Source organism: Antedon bifida, chromosome 2, assembly GCF_963402885.1.
Source record: "Antedon bifida chromosome 2, ecAntBifi1.1, whole genome shotgun sequence".
Taxonomy (NCBI): domain Eukaryota; kingdom Metazoa; phylum Echinodermata; class Crinoidea; order Comatulida; family Antedonidae; genus Antedon; species Antedon bifida.
Genome location: NC_136227.1, coordinates 2,152,766 through 2,172,352, shown reverse-complemented (window position 1 = coordinate 2,172,352; position 19,587 = coordinate 2,152,766). Strand labels below are relative to the sequence as shown.

Here is a 19,587-nt window from a genome sequence, read left to right as displayed (position 1 = left end):
TAAATTTAGGAGAAAAAGGAATACAGATAAGCATGATGCGCTCCATTGAATGTGATGAGCAATAACGAAAGAGACAAAAATCCTATATTTTACATTCGTGTGGCCATACGATGACGTCACAATGTTTTTTTAGCCTTATCGATGCATGATCCGATATCTACAACTCATCAACTTCTAGATTTTGTAATAAAAATAAACGGTTCACGGTTTACTTTAGAAACTATGACTGTTTAAAAAAAGACATAATTTTGACGATTTTTTAAGCTTTTTCATAAAAAACGCGCACGAATTGTCTAATTCAACGTGTTCGTATGGCGTTATTTAAACTGGAAAAGGTCTAAATTGTTTTCAAAATTACTAGGAAAGACTTGAAAAATATAATTCAAGAGAAAAAAATATGTTTTTAACGCTACGTGCGCACCGCGTGCGTAAAAAATTGCGCGCCCGTGGGAATTTTTGACATGCTCAAAATGACAAGAAACGCATAAAAAGTTGATTAGAAATTAATTTTGCGCATTTTTAAATTTTAAATGCGCGTGCGCGCGTAACTTCTTGTGAAACATGCCATTTTTAATCCGTAGAAAGTTTGCCCCTGATATGACTTAAATTTTGTCAAAGTGTCAATACTAAATGACTTTTGGTTTTTAATCTATAATCAATCATTGAAATTCATAAAATTGCGCGTAAGTCACGTTGCGCAACTATGACGTCATTCAAAAATAGGAGGTGCACAACTTCACGTAATTGCCCATATGTTGTCAAAGTTATGAAATGTTATGTTTACACATTTTAGAGAAACGTGACTCACAAAAAGGAAGGAAGGATCCAAGAATAATACAGACTAGATTTGAACTCGTCACTTCGACGAGTTCTGGTTATCCGCGCAAATGCAACATGCACATACTTTAAACTATATGAACCTCGACAATTATTATGCCATCCTATGACATGAAATAAATGTGTTAACAGTGCTGAATTGTACCTATTATGTAGCATACACCATATTACAGTATTTTACAAATAAACTGTATATGTTATATACAGTGTAGCATAGACGAAATTAGACCCATCTTTTAAATCCAATTATTAACACGATGACATCATCAAATTGACATATAAAGATAACAATTTTAGAAGATAATTATCTAAATAATTACATTAAAACAAATTTGAAGAATTTTGGGAACGTAAAAGTGAGATGCGCTCTCGTTTAAACGCAATGAACTTTTACGCAAGAGATGAAAATATGACTTTTTGAATTCAACTGGCCATATGATGACGTCACAACATCTGATTGGCAAAATATTCACATCAATTCGTATCTACAATCCAATAGCTTCCAGAAAACGTTTTAATCATGATTATCACTTTTTATTCTGACGAGCTATAACAGATTGAAATTTACTGTAAAGATGAAAATAAGTGACCCACGTTATTTACATTTTTAGACATGATGACGTCATAAAAATTAAAATATTTTTTATTCATGCGAAAGATAGTTGATTAACGTAGACAATATTAAAATTTCGGGGGAAATGGAATACGTATAACCGAGAAGCGCTTTGTTGAATTTGATGAGCAATAACGAAAGAGTAAAAAATCCTATATTTTACATTCGTGTGGCCATACGATGACGTCATAACATCCGAGTGGTAAAGGTTCTGCATGAATTCATATCTACAACATATCTGCTTACATATTAAATTAAAAAAATTGGGGGTCGTGGATGATCCTGAGGAGCTATAATAGATTAAAAATAGGCTTAATTTTGACAATATGTTGTCACTTTTGCAACTAAAACGCGCGCAAATGGTCTAAATCAACGTGTTCGTATGACGTCATTTTAATTTGAAATGATGTAAATCTTTTTTAAAATGACTAAGAAAGGCTGTAAAATCATAATTCAAGAAAAAAACACATGATTTTCATTCTCCGTGCGCACCTTACGCGTAATTTTTTTCGCGCGCGTGGGAATTTTTGACATGTTTAAAATGTCATGATCAGCGTAGAAAGTTGATTAGAAATTAATTTTGCGCATTTTTAAATTTTAAATGCGCGTGCGCGCGTAACTTCTTGTGAAACATGTCATTTTTAATCCATAGAAAGTTTGCCCTTGATATGACTTAAATTTTCACTAAGTGTCAAAACAAAATGACTTTTGGTTTATAATCTATGATCAATCATTGAAATTCATAAAATCGCGCGTAACTTACGCTACACGACTCTAACGTCATATAACAAAGTTTCCTGCATATCTACAGCTACAGGTCAATCTTTTGACAAAGTTATACAAAGTTATGTCTACAAAAATTTGAGATATAGCTGCAACAAAAATCCGGGAAAGAAAGAAGAACAAAGATGATGAAAAAAAAAGATATTTACAATCACATGGGTTATCCTGCAACTAAGTTGCGGATAACCAAAAAAAACTATTGATCCCATACAATAACAAGGAGTTATCCGCTTGGTATACCAAGCGGATAACTAATAATAAGATACAGTACTAGGCTTTCTCTTGTTGTAAGTCATCATCGTCTTATCTTGTCATTTATGATAATCATTGTAATTTCTGCTTCATTACTCAAAAGCATTGGAGGCAGTTGTTGAGGATTAACATGCAATGACTGCTGGGCATGGCCTAATGAATGATTAAGAAATGCCATCACCTACGTACAATAACTACATTTATAAACTTATAGGGATTGCACATTGTAAATTATATTCATGCGCTACGATAATAAGATTTATTATTTAAAGTATTGATAAATATAATGAAAAGATCCAAAATAAAATTGATTGTATTGATAATACTGTATTTTAGTAAGTTCTCACTTACAGCAAATTGACATTTTAAAGGGTGAGAGCATAATGTACTGTACATGTAGGCACCTCTCCCCTCCCCACTCTTCTCCTCTCCCACTTCCCCACTCTCCCCCTCCCCACTCTTCTCCTCTCCCACTTCCCCACTCTCCCCCTCCCCACTCTTTCCCCCTGCCTAAATTTACAAATTATTAAAGATAGGACATTAGGTTCAGAACTTCATTTTACCATTTTATGACATGCCTAATTGAAACATAACAGCTGTGGTCCCTCAGACATTCAAAAAACTAAGATATTTAATAACATGCTAAATTTGAAAATTATTTGATAATACTGTAAATGTACTTGGTAGCCCATAATGTTCTTCTAAAGGTCAGACTATAGGTCGGTCCAAAGGTCATTGTACTTTTTTAATTAGAACACTTACTGTGTCCATTTCTATTGCATTGCAAGGGTTTAACACACTTATCTGTGCTTACTTTATTAAATAAAATTAAGAACTTGTAATTCACTGTCAAAGCAGTGAAGTGTCTATGCTTAGAGTCTCATGTCATAAAGGTCTAATGTCATCAAGTTGATAATTTTATTGTACAAACTTTTTGCCAAAATAAAATAAAACATTTTATGATGCAGTTACCTTTTAAACTTATAGCCCTATACAGTACAAATATTACATTTTAATGACAGTTAGTAAACTGTATTAGTTAGAATACTTTCTGAAGACTGCATCTTTAATAAATGAAAAAGGTCAAAGTTCAGTAGCTTGAGTAATGTGGACATCCCATCTGTTGCTAGTAATGTAACATGGATGACATATTATAGTACTTGACCTATAAATGGAAATGTTTTACCATTTTAGTTCATGGTAATTATTGTGAAACATTTTGTAAAACTGACATAAAATTCTAGACTAGCCCATCCTGCCAATTACTGTTAGTGGAATAGCTAAATTTTAATCATTGTTCAATAATTTGTATGATGCTTTTGATTCTGCCAGTAAAATCTTTAAGTGTGAGATATTCCTTAATAGACAAGTACAGTACTAGTAGATTCAGGGGGTGGGAAATAAAATAAATAAAATTCTGTCTCGGTCCAAATTAATACCTTTCCGACAAAGAAAACTCTACAATTTTTACAGCTGGGTGGTTAAAATGTTAGGAAAATCAGCATACTGACTGGAGAGAAAAAAACAAAACTCCTCTCAAGCAAGGGTGCACTATACCATCAAGTACACTTACGCTTTAAGTTGCACACTTAAGTACATTGGGAATGTATCATTCAGGCACAGTATACTTAAGCTCTGTCTACACTATCAAACTAATTTGGGAAAAATGTGATGTGCTCATATGGTAGTGATATACCCAAATATGGTAGTTATATACCCAAATATGGTAGTGATATTACATCATCATATCCATATATACTGTAGGCACATCACATTTTTTTGTCACATCACATTTTTTTGTCACATAAAGTTTGATAGCGTAGACAGAACTTTACAGTAGGCTGCCATGTACTAGTATCAACAGATAAAACATAATATATACATTAACTAAATGAAATAACATTTTATTATAGGAAAAGAATGCAGAAGATGCCATAGATGCCTTGAAGCAGTACGAACCAGAGATAGCTAAGGTGGTTAGACAGGGCAAGATAGGTGTCACCAAAATCAAGGCTAAAGACCTAGTACCAGGAGATATCTGCTCCATTTCTGGTAAGCTATCGTTAAATTCTAATAATAGCCCACCATCTGGTTGGTTGTTAATAAATGCATGTATTTCTAATATCAGTAGCGTTTGAATTACTTTTTAAAATTCAAACACATTTCTTGAAAATTAGACAAGAAAGTTTATGGAGTAAAAATATTGATTCTTTGTCCATAAATTTATCAAACAAAGAAACCATTGAATGGAATAATATACAGTATGTAATATATAAAGTGGTTTATCTATATTTTGTCATTTTTACTGCCAGCATTAAAAAACTGATCGATTTATTTGTAAGGCAATTTTGTGTCTTGCACATACGATAATTAGAATGTAACTGTACATTCACATGTCTGCCTTATTTGTGTCCTTGTGGTGCTTCTTGCCTCGTCCTTCAGATGGGAAGTTAAGCAATTTGTCTATACAGAAAAAGCATTATAATATGTCGTGCTCATTTTTTGTATCCTTATACATGGTGCCTAATACTCTTCTATCTAGCCTCGTCCTTCAGATGTGAAGTTAAGCCATTTGTCTGTACAGAAAAAGCATTATAATATATATTTCGGGCAGTATGAAAAAAATAGAGAGAAAAGTTCTTCTGTACTTTACTTCGTATATGTTCCGGTTAATAATGATTTATATCGCGTATCTGTTGTTACACATGCTCTTTATCACCTTTGACATTAATGCTTACTTTTATTTTAAATATTGCATTATCTATGATATGATTCTTATCGTACTGTAGTTATGATGGCCTGAATAAGCTGTAGGTATGAGAGGAATGTTGGAATGAGCTGTCTAGCTTACAGCGGCCAGCCAACTCCCTCATCAGCTGATTAATTCAGCCTTCATTCAATTTAGAAATGATTTCATTACTCGAGGATGTTTGCAATAAAAATAAACAATGCATAATGTTTTGCATCATTATTATCATCATTAAATATTTACTTTTCAACAGTTCGCTTAAGTTTACTGTCATGTTCATTCATCATTATTCCATCTTCAATAGTGTAATAGGATGTATTGTAGAGAAATCTAGGGATGGCCATCCGAAATCTAGGGATGGCCGTCAGAAATCTAGGGATGGGTGCCAGAAAGCTAGGGATGGGTGTAGAAAGCTAGGAGTGGGTGTAGAAAGCTAGGAGTGGGTGGTAAAAAATAAAACATACCTTTAAGTATACCTTGAATTGGGTCTATTGGTGTTTTGTTTGTTTGTAATTGCTATGTCATAGAACAAAACATTAACATCAGATCACAAAATCACACAAAACAAGCACGAATGTGTAATACTCGGGGTACAGCAAAAGAAGCTGTAATGACGTCATAAGACGGGATGTGATGTCACAAGACGGGATATGACGTCACATACACATCAATAACCTTGCTACCAAATAGTTTATACGGCTATACGGTACCATCTTCGAGATGTCATATGGCTGCATCCAGTTTGAAATCAAAGAATCCGGCTCTATAGCTTTGAGGACATGTCCCTGTAGTATATTCATGCCAAATCCTAGCTCAATACTACACCGAATGAGGGAGGAGTAGTACTTTATAAATCGCACTTTTTACTTAATAGTGTCGGATGGAAAAGGAGAAGATGAGAGTCCTAGACTCAGGTACCCCGAGTAAAAATCAACCCACAAAATATTGCATAGCAGAGGATAGCCCTTTTTAAGCTGAAATGCTTGTTTCAGAAGGCGTCCTTAAATTTACTTCAGAAACTGTTGAATCTGTTCGGCCATAATGGCATAATATCATCGGGAAACTATTGTTTTTCCATTTTAAAGTCTGTGTACTCAACAAAGACAAAAAAAGACAATCTGTAGTGTAAGAAATAGAGACAGTTATTGTACCTTATGTATGAGCTTTGTATTTGTACATTAGTAATGCTTTCTGAATATTATTTTGCCATTAAATCTGTCAACTTCACACATTGTATAACGGAGTATGCTGGGTTTACTGTGCACTGTGTTAGGATTTGGTTAATGTCTACAATAAGCTGTGTCGTCTTTGTCACATTGAATTCATGTTAAAATGAGGTTTCTGGAATTAGGTAGGCCTTGGAGAGACAAGCTCAAGCTATGGATGGAGACGGATAGTAATTGACTATAGTACCACTAATGCTGTCTTAGTAAAACATTATTAAACACAATTATTGAAGCCATAGTTTACAAAGGAAGATATTGTGCTAATTATATAGAGTCAGGCTTGGCATTGTTATAATGAGGCATAGCTTTATCACACACACTGCCAATACAGGCTTGGCATTGTTTATAATGAAGCTAGCTTCATAACACACACTGCCAATATTCGCTTTCAACATTATTAACATATTGTTGTAGGCTTTGGGTATTAAGATGACTTTTTCAATATTCAAATTGTAAATGAATTTTCCAAGGTTGATGAATTACTTTCACTGTATTTAAAATTTACAACAAAACTGCGGTAAAATATTAATCATATATTATTTAGGATATTTATTTTTAACTTGCCATCACATATTATATTGCACCTGACTGATTTTTCTTCTGAATGACAATAAATAATGCAACGTGGTGAGTTGAGATCTAAAGTGATTGGTAAAAAAAAACCACAAAAAAATGTGATGAGCCCATGATGGACATGATGATGTCATATCACTACCATATTTGGGCAAATCACACTTTTTTGTCAAACTAGTTTGATAGTGTAGACAGTGTTCTGTGCACAAGGAATATTTATATTTTGCCAGCCAGTGTATCAAAACCAAATCTTGCACAATATTACTTTATTGCTATGTAAAGCTCTATCTACACTATAAAAAACTAGTTTGCAAAAAAAAAAAAAGTGTGATGTTTTTCATTTCCATATATTATGCACATCACAATATATCAAATTGTCATTTTGATAGTGTAAACAGAGCTTTATTTATCAAAAAATTATTTTTCTAAAGCTCTGTCTATACTATCAAACTTTATGTGACAAAAAAATGTGACGTGCCCATATATGGACATGATGATATCATATCACTATGTCACACTACTAATTTTATAGTGTAGACAGAGCTTTAATCTATATATAAGATTGCTCAGCATTTACGACTTGGAAACAAAATGCTATATACTGTATGAACAGTAGAATGAACACACACTGTCCATCCACAATGTAGCATCCTTTGATTGTCGTGTTACCATAGCGATTTCAACATCACCTTTGTTATGGTGTTGGCAATCTATTGAATAGGATAGCTGTTCTCTGATGAATATCTAGTTGTTCCTTTATTTTTAGAAAATATTAATATAATTATGCAATCATTATTCACACAAATAATATGAAAATTGATACCGAGATATAATTTCTTTAAATCACATTTGAATTTACATTATAATTTTGATGATGACCTGTACCTCGATGAACTACTGGTCAATGTCCGAATTAAGAACACTAGAAATCATGGTATTTACTGTAGATATTTTTTATTTAATTTATTTGTTTTGTTTTTTTTAGTATAATAGTTTTATTTGTTTTGTTTTTTTATTATAATAGTTTTATTTTGTTTCTTTTATTTTTCAGTTGGAGATAAAGTTCCAGCGGATATCCGTCTAACAAGTATCAAGTCAACAACATTAAGAGTAGATCAGTCTATCCTTACAGGTAAGGTGACATTTTAAAATGGAACAATCCAATGTTAATTTAAAAGTTAAGATCTTTATAAGAAGTCACCAAACTATTTTTTTTCTTTTATTAATTTTTCAAAGTATGCAGGTATACAGTAGTGATTTAGTTTTGTTTTTTTTTATCACACTAGCAAATTTTTTTTACTAATTTTTTTCTCAAAAATACAACTAGCAAACATTAGCTAGAAATTCTCAACTATCAATTTGATTACTATCAAAAAAATCTACCTGCAAATTTGTTAGTCTGCTAAGGTTAATTTTTGAGCTTCAGGTTGGCAGAAAAAAGTGGCCATCTTTCCACAAAATGAACAAAAACTAAGCTCATAAGATAGTGGAATATCAGACTGTATAGTATTAACATGTTGTTTATACTATATTAGTACTTTACGGTGATGATAAGCTACACGTATAAACCAAGATTCGACCGTGGATTCTCTTTGTAAATTAACCTTCTTATCTGAGACTTAAGCCTGATCAGGTATTCCTAGGCAATTAAATCTGGAATGTTTGGTGCAATTAGAGTAGACCATGTTGTATTATATCATTACATAAAGTAGAGCGTGTGTACAGGTCTCTTATCAGATGAATGTCCATTCCTATTGACCTTATCAGTGCGACTTGACGATCCATTCCACTAGCCTATTGCCTTTATCACTACAATTTGACTGTCCATTCTCTGGCCTCTTCGCTACAACTTCCCTGTTCTGGATTATCTGACCTATTGACCTTATCAGTGCGACTTGACTGTTCATTCCACTGGCCAATTCTCTTTATCATTACAATTTGACTGCCCATTCCATTGGCCTATTACCTTTATCATTACAACTTGCAATGCACTTCTCTGGCATAGTACCTTTCGTTCAGCTCCTTTAGATAGATTGACCTTGTCATAAAATATTGCCTTTATTGCAGCCATATTGGCATAGAGCTGTACAAATTAGATTTTTAAATTAGCTCATGATATGTAGGGTATTGATATGAAATAATGATACTGTTTTATGAGATTAATATAGAGCTAGATAATAATATCCCATTAGTTCCAATCATCTAAGTTCACAATACTGGTACTAATCAACAGTATCCAGTACCAGCAGAAAAAGTAGCTTTGCACATTTCGGTATATTACTGTTATTCAAGATCTTAAAATTAAAAAAATAACCACAGAATAAATTGATAGTATTATTCAGTCAGTATTTTCCATAATCTTTAAACTTTAAGCGTAGTTCTCACTAGAGGTTCAACGCAAGGGCGTACGCGCAAAGCAAGCGATTTGACCAATGACAAGCCACTTCTGGACTAAACCATCGCCTGTGATTGGTCATTCACTTGCATTGCGTCCTAGTGGGAACCAAGCCTTATGGTACCTACCTCTGTTGTTATTATATGAATTTGTTCTTGTTCCTTAGGTGAAAGTGTGAGTGTGCTGAAACATACAGATGCTATTCCTGACACCAGAGCGGTGAACCAGGACAAGAAGAACTTGCTATTCTCGGTATGTCATCATCATAGCTCTTAATTCTTTGTTTAATGGGTGATTTGTCTAGAAAGGTGTTTTATGTATCGCCTTTGCAGGTATTAAGGGAAGAGCAGTGGTGTAACGGCTATTAGAGTTCACTGGCTAAGGGCCCAGAGCATGAGCATCCCCAATGCAGCCTAGCGTTTGAGGGCCTCTTAGGAATGCTAAACCAGTGGCCTTTGTGTCCCTCGTTACGCCCCTTGGAAAGAGAGTTTTTACCAAGCCTTGTCGTTAGATCACTGGCCTGTAAAGTTTACCAGACATAGCTTGTGTTAGTGATGATAACTGACACTAGAGTTCCAATAGTCCACTGGGCACAAATCCAGTTTGCTAGCCCCATGTTCCACACATAGACTTTGGTGCTCGAGCCGAGAACTGGCACTAAATTTACACTAGCCCATAAACTGTTCACAAAGCAAAATGAATTTAAAAGCATTTTACTCAATGTATGCTTTGCTCTCTAAATCAGGACCAATTGAAATCAACTTTGGTACAAGAATTAACAAATAGCCTATAAATAGTACTGAACATTAAAAAATTCTAATTAGTGAGTCCTGTTTAAATTATAGGTTTTTTCTATAAATCCACCTGTCATGAAAAGACGTTTTAATTTAGTATTCCTCAAAATCGAACTTGGACAAAAACATGATCAATCATAAATCTAGCTTCATGTTCACCTGCGTTAACATTGATTTTAATTGATTTAGTCTTTTAAAATATGAATCTGCGAGGTATGACATGCAGCCTACTTATTATTATTAAGGAATTAGGATGCGAAAGCTGCAGGAGATTTGTTCATTTTTCAGTAAACTAATCGTTAAATATCACATTCTTTTAGTTTTGAAACTGTAGAAATAAAAATCTGGTTAGAAATGGAATAGTGATTTTAATTGGTAGTTATTATACAAAAAATGAATGTTTATGAGTGGAATGGTACTAATAATTGACAGATAAAATTTATTTTTTCACTACGTGACAAAAGTAGAAATAAACCGCACTCACTAGCGTAAAAAAAATAGGGCACTTTTATGATGTGATCCACAATCGTCCAATCAAATGACAGGAATCTATTTAGGTGTTATATAATATTTTATAATAATAAAGCAAAGGCTTGATACATATTAATTTCTTGGAAGAGGTAGGTGGGAAGAAACACATTTAAATTTTTCCACCTAACCCAAATCTTGTTATTAAAGAGGCCTACTACCATGTCTTAATCTCAACACAGTACCTACAACAATAGAAAGTTTGTCACCCATCCTTAGAATTGTCACTTCCCTAGCTATATCCCTGGCAAAACAAGATAATGATACTAATTATTTAATTTATGATTTTTGCTGTCCACATTGCTCAACAATCTGGTTTAGATTAATATCCAGGCAATGAATATTTTGAATTTATACTTGAATTAAAGATTCAAGAAATTTTATTGGCCCACTTTAAAATGGAATTTTGTTTTGCTTTGCATAATTAAGACAATAAAACAACAAGGAAAAAAGCATCAAATTTCAAAAGGCAATTGTTAAAGTACTCTTTATAGGCCTATGTTAAAATACTATTACAAATGCAGATTGCAAAAACGCAATAGGCCCTGTAAAATACTATTAACATGATTAAAATCCAAGATAAAAATTACAGCAAAGAGTTATCGTCGAGCATTAGAATTGTACATATTATTGCTATACAACAAATAATGTTTGACCAAGGAGTCTTTATAGCTAGTTATATACAGTAACTAACTCCTTCGTAGGTGAGTTTCTAAGTACTACCAACCTATAATATTATTATGATAGACAGCTGATAAAACTTGTATAATAATGCTAAGGTGTGCATGCTCAGTTCAGTGTGTGCCGTCTTTTACCTGGACACTCAAACAACATTGCAGGCTAACCTTAAATGGATTGAACAGCAACAGCTGTGAAAGCGCTACGAAGGAACTTTGCTGTCAGTGTGTATGCCTTTTACGTAACATCCAATACTAGGTCTACTTGATGCTGATGTTTGCTAAGATAGATTTCTTGATAACCTAATGATAATTATCCCATAAGGAATGATTTGGCAGCTTAAATTACACGTAACACATCTCACATCTACAGAAGGTATCCAGGGGCCAATTAATGTATTTATAACATGACTATATTCACTTGTGTAATTATTTCTTTAAGCTTTATCTCTACTCAAGAATTATGAAAAATATCAAAATTGTCTCAAATGATAATTACTAAACAAACTTGTTAAAACATTTGCTAAAACTATTTTGAATAAATTAGTATTCGTAGAATATTGTTTTATTAAGAATTTTATTTATTTTAACTGTATATAACAGAGTATTCTCCCAAAAGGCCTGGGTATAATCCGAATATAGTCCCAGGAGACCTGGGTATAACCAAGTATAGTCCCAGAAGCCTAACATTGTTTTATTTGTTTTCTCTAAATGAATGTTTATTTTTGCAGGGTACTAATATAGCTGCTGGAAAATGTATTGGCGTTGTGGTTGGTACAGGACTAAACACAGAAATTGGTGAGTCTTCTATGAATTCATTTTAAAGTTGTTTTTAATATTGATTTCGTATTCAATAAATTAATATTAAAAAGAAGTTGATTACCTTAAGTGAGGTTATTTCTTTTTTATTTTCGTTCTTTTCTTTATTATATATTTATATGTGTTTTCTTTCTTTAATCATCTTTGTTATATTATCCTTTAGAGGCTTAGCCAAGCTATTTTTAACTCAATGTTCAATTATTATTTTTTGTTATGTACATGTGAAATTTGAAAACGACAAGAATTTATTGACGTCAACTGTTACATTTTGCATGACATTCATTTTCTCATTGAAAGGCATTTTCTTGGTGTTTTCATCGTTGCACAAATAAGCTTTAAAATGATTGTCTTCTTTAGTCAAACTAAGCGCAATTAAATTCACCTTTGAAAGGATAAAACAACATTGATTCAGTTTGCATGGAAGGTTTATAAGAGGACAGTACTATATTAGTTGTAATTATGTAAGACAATTTTTAATTTGAAACCAAGATCTGTTCAAGCATTAATTATGAGTTGGCATTTGATTGTTACAGCTACCGTATTCATGTATAATAAGTGTACCCACAGTGAAGCCTTCTGAAGCTCTGTCTACACTATCAAACCTTACGTGACAAACAAAATGTGATGTGCCCATGTATGGATATGATGATGTCATATCACTACCATATTTGGGCATACCACTACCATATTTGGGCACATCACACTTTTTTTGTCAAATTAGTTTGATAGTGTAGACAGAGCTTTAGTTTGTACCACTATCTATTTTCTATGACAGTTTGTCGGAGAGAGCTTTCGATCTGCTAGGAGCTAGGATTGCCCCTAGTCAATGTCGTTTTTACTAAAACCAATTTTCCACAAAAAAGTACCCAAAAAAGGTTGAAATGCACATGTTTGTGATACAGATTGGGTCCGATAATCAGCGACATCTTAACAAAAATCCAACTCATGCTCACAATAATTGATGTCTTAGGTCATAGGTCATTGCAAATTGAAAGATATGGGTAGCTACAGGGTAAACATTTTATTTTATAGCAAAGCTGTTTTATTCATAAAATTCTCATTAATTAGAAAATTACCCCTGAACCTAAATTTGTTTGCTGTTTTTAAATTTAAAAAAAAAAAGGATTCTTCATTCATAGATGAATTAAGTGATAAAATGTGTGTACTAACTAAACTAAATAGTAGTTGGTTTAATATAAGCAATATGACACCACACCTTTGACTGAACACTAATCACAATATAACCCCACATGTAACCTTAGACCATGTGATATCAACCCACCAATCCAATACTAGCATTCCTGATTGACAGCAACAATTGGGCATCTCAAGTATGGCACGCTTACTCAATTATTCTACATAAATTTAATTAACACAATTCTTTTTCTTCCAATTGTATTGAAAATCTTTTAATCTTAATGTAAATGTCCATTATTATACTGAGATTTAAATTTATTTCAAACCAATATTAAAACATAAATTGAATGAATAATAAAATAATGTATTTTGGTAATAATAATGTTCCAAACTGTCTACCATAATATGTCAATCAATAGTAATAGTTACCAAGTTTTTACGCTGTGCACTACAGTACATAGTCATTACTCAAGCCCGTGGCCAGGGGGATTCAAGGGTTCGAACAAACACCCTTTTTCCTGAAATGCCCCTTTCAAACTAGGGATCAGCAGTGAAAGTATGATTAAATAACTAGCCCACACTCATGACGATTTTTTACCTAACCCAGTGATTAGTACTGCATCAAGGCATGATATAGATCCACAACATGTAAAGCCTAAGAGAGGAGTGGGCACGCAAAGCTATGAATATGAATGCTCAACACTGTGTGTGATAATTCTGTTATAAGCTTACAGTTAATAAATGATAGAATAATTGTCTATAATAGTGTAGGTGTTGATTTCTTGTTTATTTTCACTGATAATGGAAGGCCTATATAGTGCGGTGGGTGTATATCCGCTAGATATGATTGTAAAAGTGTTTACATAGTGCAAGTCATGCCGAGCCCTAATTAAAAATGTAGTAACGCAGTCAGAGATTATCTGCTAGTAACAACATTATTTCTCCTAAGCTTCTAGTTTATGGTCTATGATTCTAATGAATTAGCAATAGGAAAAAAAACCTTAACAGCGTTTTTAAAAACATCTGTCCTCGTACAGTTTATACCATCACCCAATTTATATCTTAGATTCAGGTAAGAAGGGAAAAATCTGCATTTAGCTAATCAAAGATATTGAATAGAAAATAGCTGTTAAATCTAATTGTATAGATTAGCTGTTATATTGCAGACAAATTCAATCATGTAAAAGCACCTGCCTCTCCCTAGAAACCTACATGTAACGCACAAGGGAGACCAGTTTAAATCATTTAAATGTTCATATTGAAATCGAGATTTGATTGCAGTCAAGATAAATTAAACTGCCTTTATATCGTCCCACTAAACCAACGAGACTATAAGCACTTATAAGATTAATTAAAGTAGCGATATTCAAACACTTACTTCTTGCTTAGAAGATATAGATGAGGGAAATGGAGAGGATGGAAGGAAAGGGGGTGGATGGAAGGAAAGGGGGTGGATGGAAGGAAAGGGGGTGGATGGAAGGAAAGGGGGTGGATGGAAGGAAAGGGGGTGGATGGAAGGAAAGGGGGTGGATGGAAGGAAAGGGGGTGGATGGAAGGAAAGGGGGTCACAGAATAAAAATGTGTTTAATCAAGGAGGAAATATTCTATCTACTGTATAAACTTAATATATGCTACTGTACATTACAAAGTTTACCAGACTGTTATACTTGGTGACTTCTTGTTTGCACACCTCATCGAACATCGACAGTTTTTTAAATGTCAAGAGTTCAAAGGTTGCATTTTTAGGGACATACAGTATGTTTAGAATAATATCTAGGTCTCAACTTTAGGTTTTGAAGTAATAGGATAACTAAATTGTTATTATACGGTTTGCTATTAAAAAACTATCCTAATTTTTTCTAATTCAATTTTGTAATTTAATTTTCCACCCATTTTAAAGGTTATTTTACAACTTTCCCTCCTACGGCCCACTTCTGTATTTTGTTATAAAACAGTTTTTCTCTCTTTCATTAATTTAATTCTAGCCGAATACCATCTTTAGAAATCTATGTTGGTTTTAAAGCAATAATTAAAGTATGAACAGTTTGGTAATTTGTTTTGTGTACGCTACGTTACACTGTCAAAATTGCATGGATTTGTAATATACTCTTGAGCCTTTAAATGTGTACCTTAGGCTAGGCATGTACCCAATTAATTACATCAACAATGTAGTAGATTTCCTATCATTTTGCTCTATGTAATCTGTTATTTTTGCCGAGCATTATTGATGATTATATTGTTCATGTTGAATTCATGAAAGCTCATTTGACATTAATGTCTGATATATTTGAAGAGCTAGTTGCATGATTTCAAACCTAAATTAGTTCGTCTATTGAAAGAAAGTGACAATTTGTCTCGTGAATGTATTGATTTATAGTGCTGTCGCCTTCTTTAGTAATTAGGTTATTGGACTGTACGTTACAAAACTAACACTAATATTTTATTGAATCCTTTAGTAAATAGATTTATTCTTTGTCAAATGAAATAAAAACTTTAAATAATTGTAAAATTAGTTGCTATCAAACATGTTCTAAAGCTCTGTCTACACTATCAAACTAGTTTGACAAAAAAAAAGTGTGATGTGCCCAAATATGGTAGTGATATGCCCAAATATGGTAGTGATGTGCCCAAATATGGTTGTGATAATGCCTAAATGATAGTGGTATGACATCATCATGTCCATATATGGACACATCACATTTTTGTTGTCACATAAAGTTTGATAGTGTAGACAGAGCTTTACACCATTGGTTAGCAGCATAAAATATTTAGCCCTGGTACAATATATACTATATTACTCTATGTCCTTACAATTTTATAAAGCAATATTTTCAATCTCACTCTCGTACTTTATTTCCTTCTGGAGACATATGGTGTACCTCAAAGCTTTACTGTTTATCGCCATGCAATATTTTAGAATACTATATATGTCCTCTCCTCTATTCTTCATATTTTTTTGTCACATAAACTTTGATAGTGTAAACAGAGCTTTACGCCATTGGTTAGCAAAATAAAAATATTTAGCCCCTACTATATTACTCTATATCCTTAAAATTTTATAAAGCATTTTCAATTTCACTCGTACTTTATTTCCTTCTGGAGACATATGGTGTACCTCCATGCTTACTTTACTATTTATCGCCATGCAATGTCTTAGAATACTACCGTAAATGTTCTCTCCTCTATTCTTCATATTTTTTTATTTTGTAATGTGTTTTCAATGAGAATTATGCCACTTTATGGATTCCTTTATTATCTCAAATCACTTGACCTTTAACATTCTAAATGAATATATAACGGTGATGATCAATATTGGAACGTTTTGATTTCGCATTTTGTTGTCATGTCATTTTGGTTAATGAATATTTTATTATATTGACATATCAATTAGTGAACTTTATAAAAAATGAATTTATAATAAAGCAAATTAACATTTTCTAAAGTCACTTGGCCGTGAAATTAAACTTGTAATGAAATCTGGAGATGTTGCACTGAATGGTGAAAGCTCTCTGTCTTGAAAGTTAATATTTATATTTAAAATATCTCTCAGGAGATGTAGTTCATACATTCATTTAAAAAAGTACAAAACGTGAAATGTTAAATAATTCAAATGATGTCTGTAAAAATTTACTTTAAAGTGCACTCACAAAATCCATGATTAGTACAAATATTTTTATATTAATGTTTTAAGTAGTACTTATACATACATTTAAATATTGATTGGTAGGCAAAATAACCAATAAACTACAACTATTGTGCTCTATTCTTTATGAGCTATTTATAAATTAAATTCCTTTTTTACAAAACATAAATGTTTAACAGACATTAATAGTAATACAAATAATGTCTTTAAAAAGCAAGAGTATACAGTCACAAAATCCATGATTAGTACAAACATTTTTATATTAATATTTTAATATTTGAGCATTTGTAGTATAAATGATTATAATTATTGGTAGGCAAAATAACCAATAAACTATTATGCTCTATTCTTCATGAACAATTTATAAATTAAATACCTTTTGATGTTGATTTTTAAAATTGGTTTTCTTTTTTAAATTTCTAGGCAAGATCCGAACAGAAATGGTGTCCACAGAAACAGAGAAGACACCACTTACTCAGAAGTTAGATGAGTTTGGTGAGCAATTGTCTAAGGTAGGTTGTTGTTGTTGTTATAACTGAATAACTGTGAGATCATATCCAAAATATATCCAAGTTATGGATTCAAATATAGGCTTACAGTATTAGATAAGATATACCGTATATCCTCATGTATAATCCCACTTCAGGTCTAATCCCACTTCAGGTCTAATCCCACTTCAGGTCTAATCCCACTTCCTACTTTATGTTTGATTTCACAAACAGGCATATCCTCGGGTATATTCCCATTGACTTTTGGTCTCTCTCTAGCCAGTTCAGGTGAAATTCTTACCAATCATTTTTTTCCTGAACCAGGCTTTCCCCTGGGTATAGTCCCATCCCCCAAAGTCGGCCCAGTTTTCTAATGAGGTGGGATTATAACAGAGGATATACAGTTGATAAAAAGACAAATTTTAAAAAGAACATTTACACATTGCAGCTGATTACAAAGCTATATTACTGGGATTGCGTGAAGGTGAATCGTCAAAACAAATGTGCAAAAACACAACTGATCTTTTGACTTGTATTGTGTATTACAAACAAAAGGAGATCTTACACTGATGTCATACATCATTATTAAACCTTGGTATAATCTATATACTAAGCAGTATCTGAAGCTATTGTAATATCAATTCATTTATCTTTTCCCATATGGTGATACAACAAAGGTTATTTATCAAAACATTGTGTAGTTGTTGCATTAATTAATCAATTATTAAATTATAGTAATGCATTTCAAATAATAATGCATTGAAGACTGGTATACTTAATCTGTGTCCATTAAGATTGAGAACGATGGAACAATACAATAATAAATTGGTTTTTCTGGCAAGTGCACACCTACGGAAACTAAACACTCAACTTGTGACATTTAAAACAAATGAAAGGATATTATTTACTTATTTCTTGCTACACTGTAATATCAAGTAATTTTCTAAAGCTTTCTTTTGTAATATCCACCTTTGATTTTCAGGACGTCTAACAGTTAATTTATCTATTGTCGTGTTGATATAAAGTTTGCGGTATACCACGTATATATAGTTCTGAAAAGAACTGTTGAGTTTCTCGACCGTTCGATCACTATACATTGATCGTCAGAGTGAGAATGCAGAAAGTCCTAGAAACTGGGAATATAAGTGAAATAGGGTGGGACTGGTGTGAAAGCTAAAAACAATAACAAGGTTTACAACAACATTTAATTTTGCCATGCATACCTTCAAACAATATATTCTCTATTGTATTAAAAGAGCTGCATAGGCAAGGTAGATAAAAAAAAAATCAAACAAAACTGCCTCAATATAAAATAATGTATTAACACGACATGTTTCGGGCATAGCCCATCATCAGGTGAAGAGAATTGTAACAAAGGATAACATATCAGTCACAAAATTCTCTATTGTAGATATACAAAATTCGAAATTTCATATGATAATATATGCTGATTATTTTGTTGATAGGTGATTACCCTGATTTGCATAGCAGTATGGGCCATCAACATTGGTCATTTCTCTGATCCAGCTCACGGTGGTTCATGGATCAAAGGAGCTGTTTATTACTTCAAGATCGCTGTTGCCCTCGCCGTTGCTGCTATCCCAGAAGGCTTACCGGCTGTCATCACCACCTGCTTAGCTCTCGGTAAGACGCTGTACAACTCGCTAATAACCTAAAACACGTCGTTGAAGAGCCCAGTTGTCAAAATAATTATGAATAATTTGTTTGCTCTCTCCTCTTATTGATGCTTCTAAATGATTTGGGTCATTGAGACTCATTCAATTCAGTTCAATTAAATAATATTTTAATAATACTAGTAATTGGTTTTCTTATATAGCACCTAATACAGTTGTTTCTAAAGCTGTCTGTCTACACCTTATGTGACAAAAATGTGATGTTGACATGATGATGTCATATCACTACCATATTTAGGCGTATCACTACTTATTTGGGCACATTACAGTTTTTTTTTTATAGTGTAGGCAGAGCTTATTATGCTTTACACAAAAAAGAAACATTCCAATATCCTAAAATAACCAAATACAAAATGACAGTAGTACACGTCATTTGTCC

At 32.7% G+C, this 19,587-nt stretch overlaps 1 protein-coding gene and 1 long non-coding RNA gene across 3 annotated transcripts in view; one reads left to right on the top strand and one right to left on the bottom strand.

Annotated features, from left to right (window-relative positions):
• Positions 1-19,587, bottom strand: part of LOC144835755 (uncharacterized) — a 167,438-nt gene that overhangs the window by 113,493 nt on the left and 34,358 nt on the right. The window lies entirely within an intron of this gene.
• LOC144835717 (calcium-transporting ATPase sarcoplasmic/endoplasmic reticulum type-like) overlaps positions 1-19,587 on the top strand; it is a 41,739-nt gene that overhangs the window by 8,419 nt on the left and 13,733 nt on the right. For both annotated transcript variants that reach the window (XM_078690789.1, XM_078690788.1), the window contains exons 5-10: positions 4,399-4,537; positions 8,085-8,165; positions 9,595-9,680; positions 12,159-12,225; positions 17,450-17,538; positions 18,981-19,158. In XM_078690789.1, coding sequence (XP_078546915.1) covers positions 4,399-4,537; positions 8,085-8,165; positions 9,595-9,680; positions 12,159-12,225; positions 17,450-17,538; positions 18,981-19,158 — 640 coding nt within the window. The remainder of the gene's footprint in view (positions 1-4,398; positions 4,538-8,084; positions 8,166-9,594; positions 9,681-12,158; positions 12,226-17,449; positions 17,539-18,980; positions 19,159-19,587) is intronic.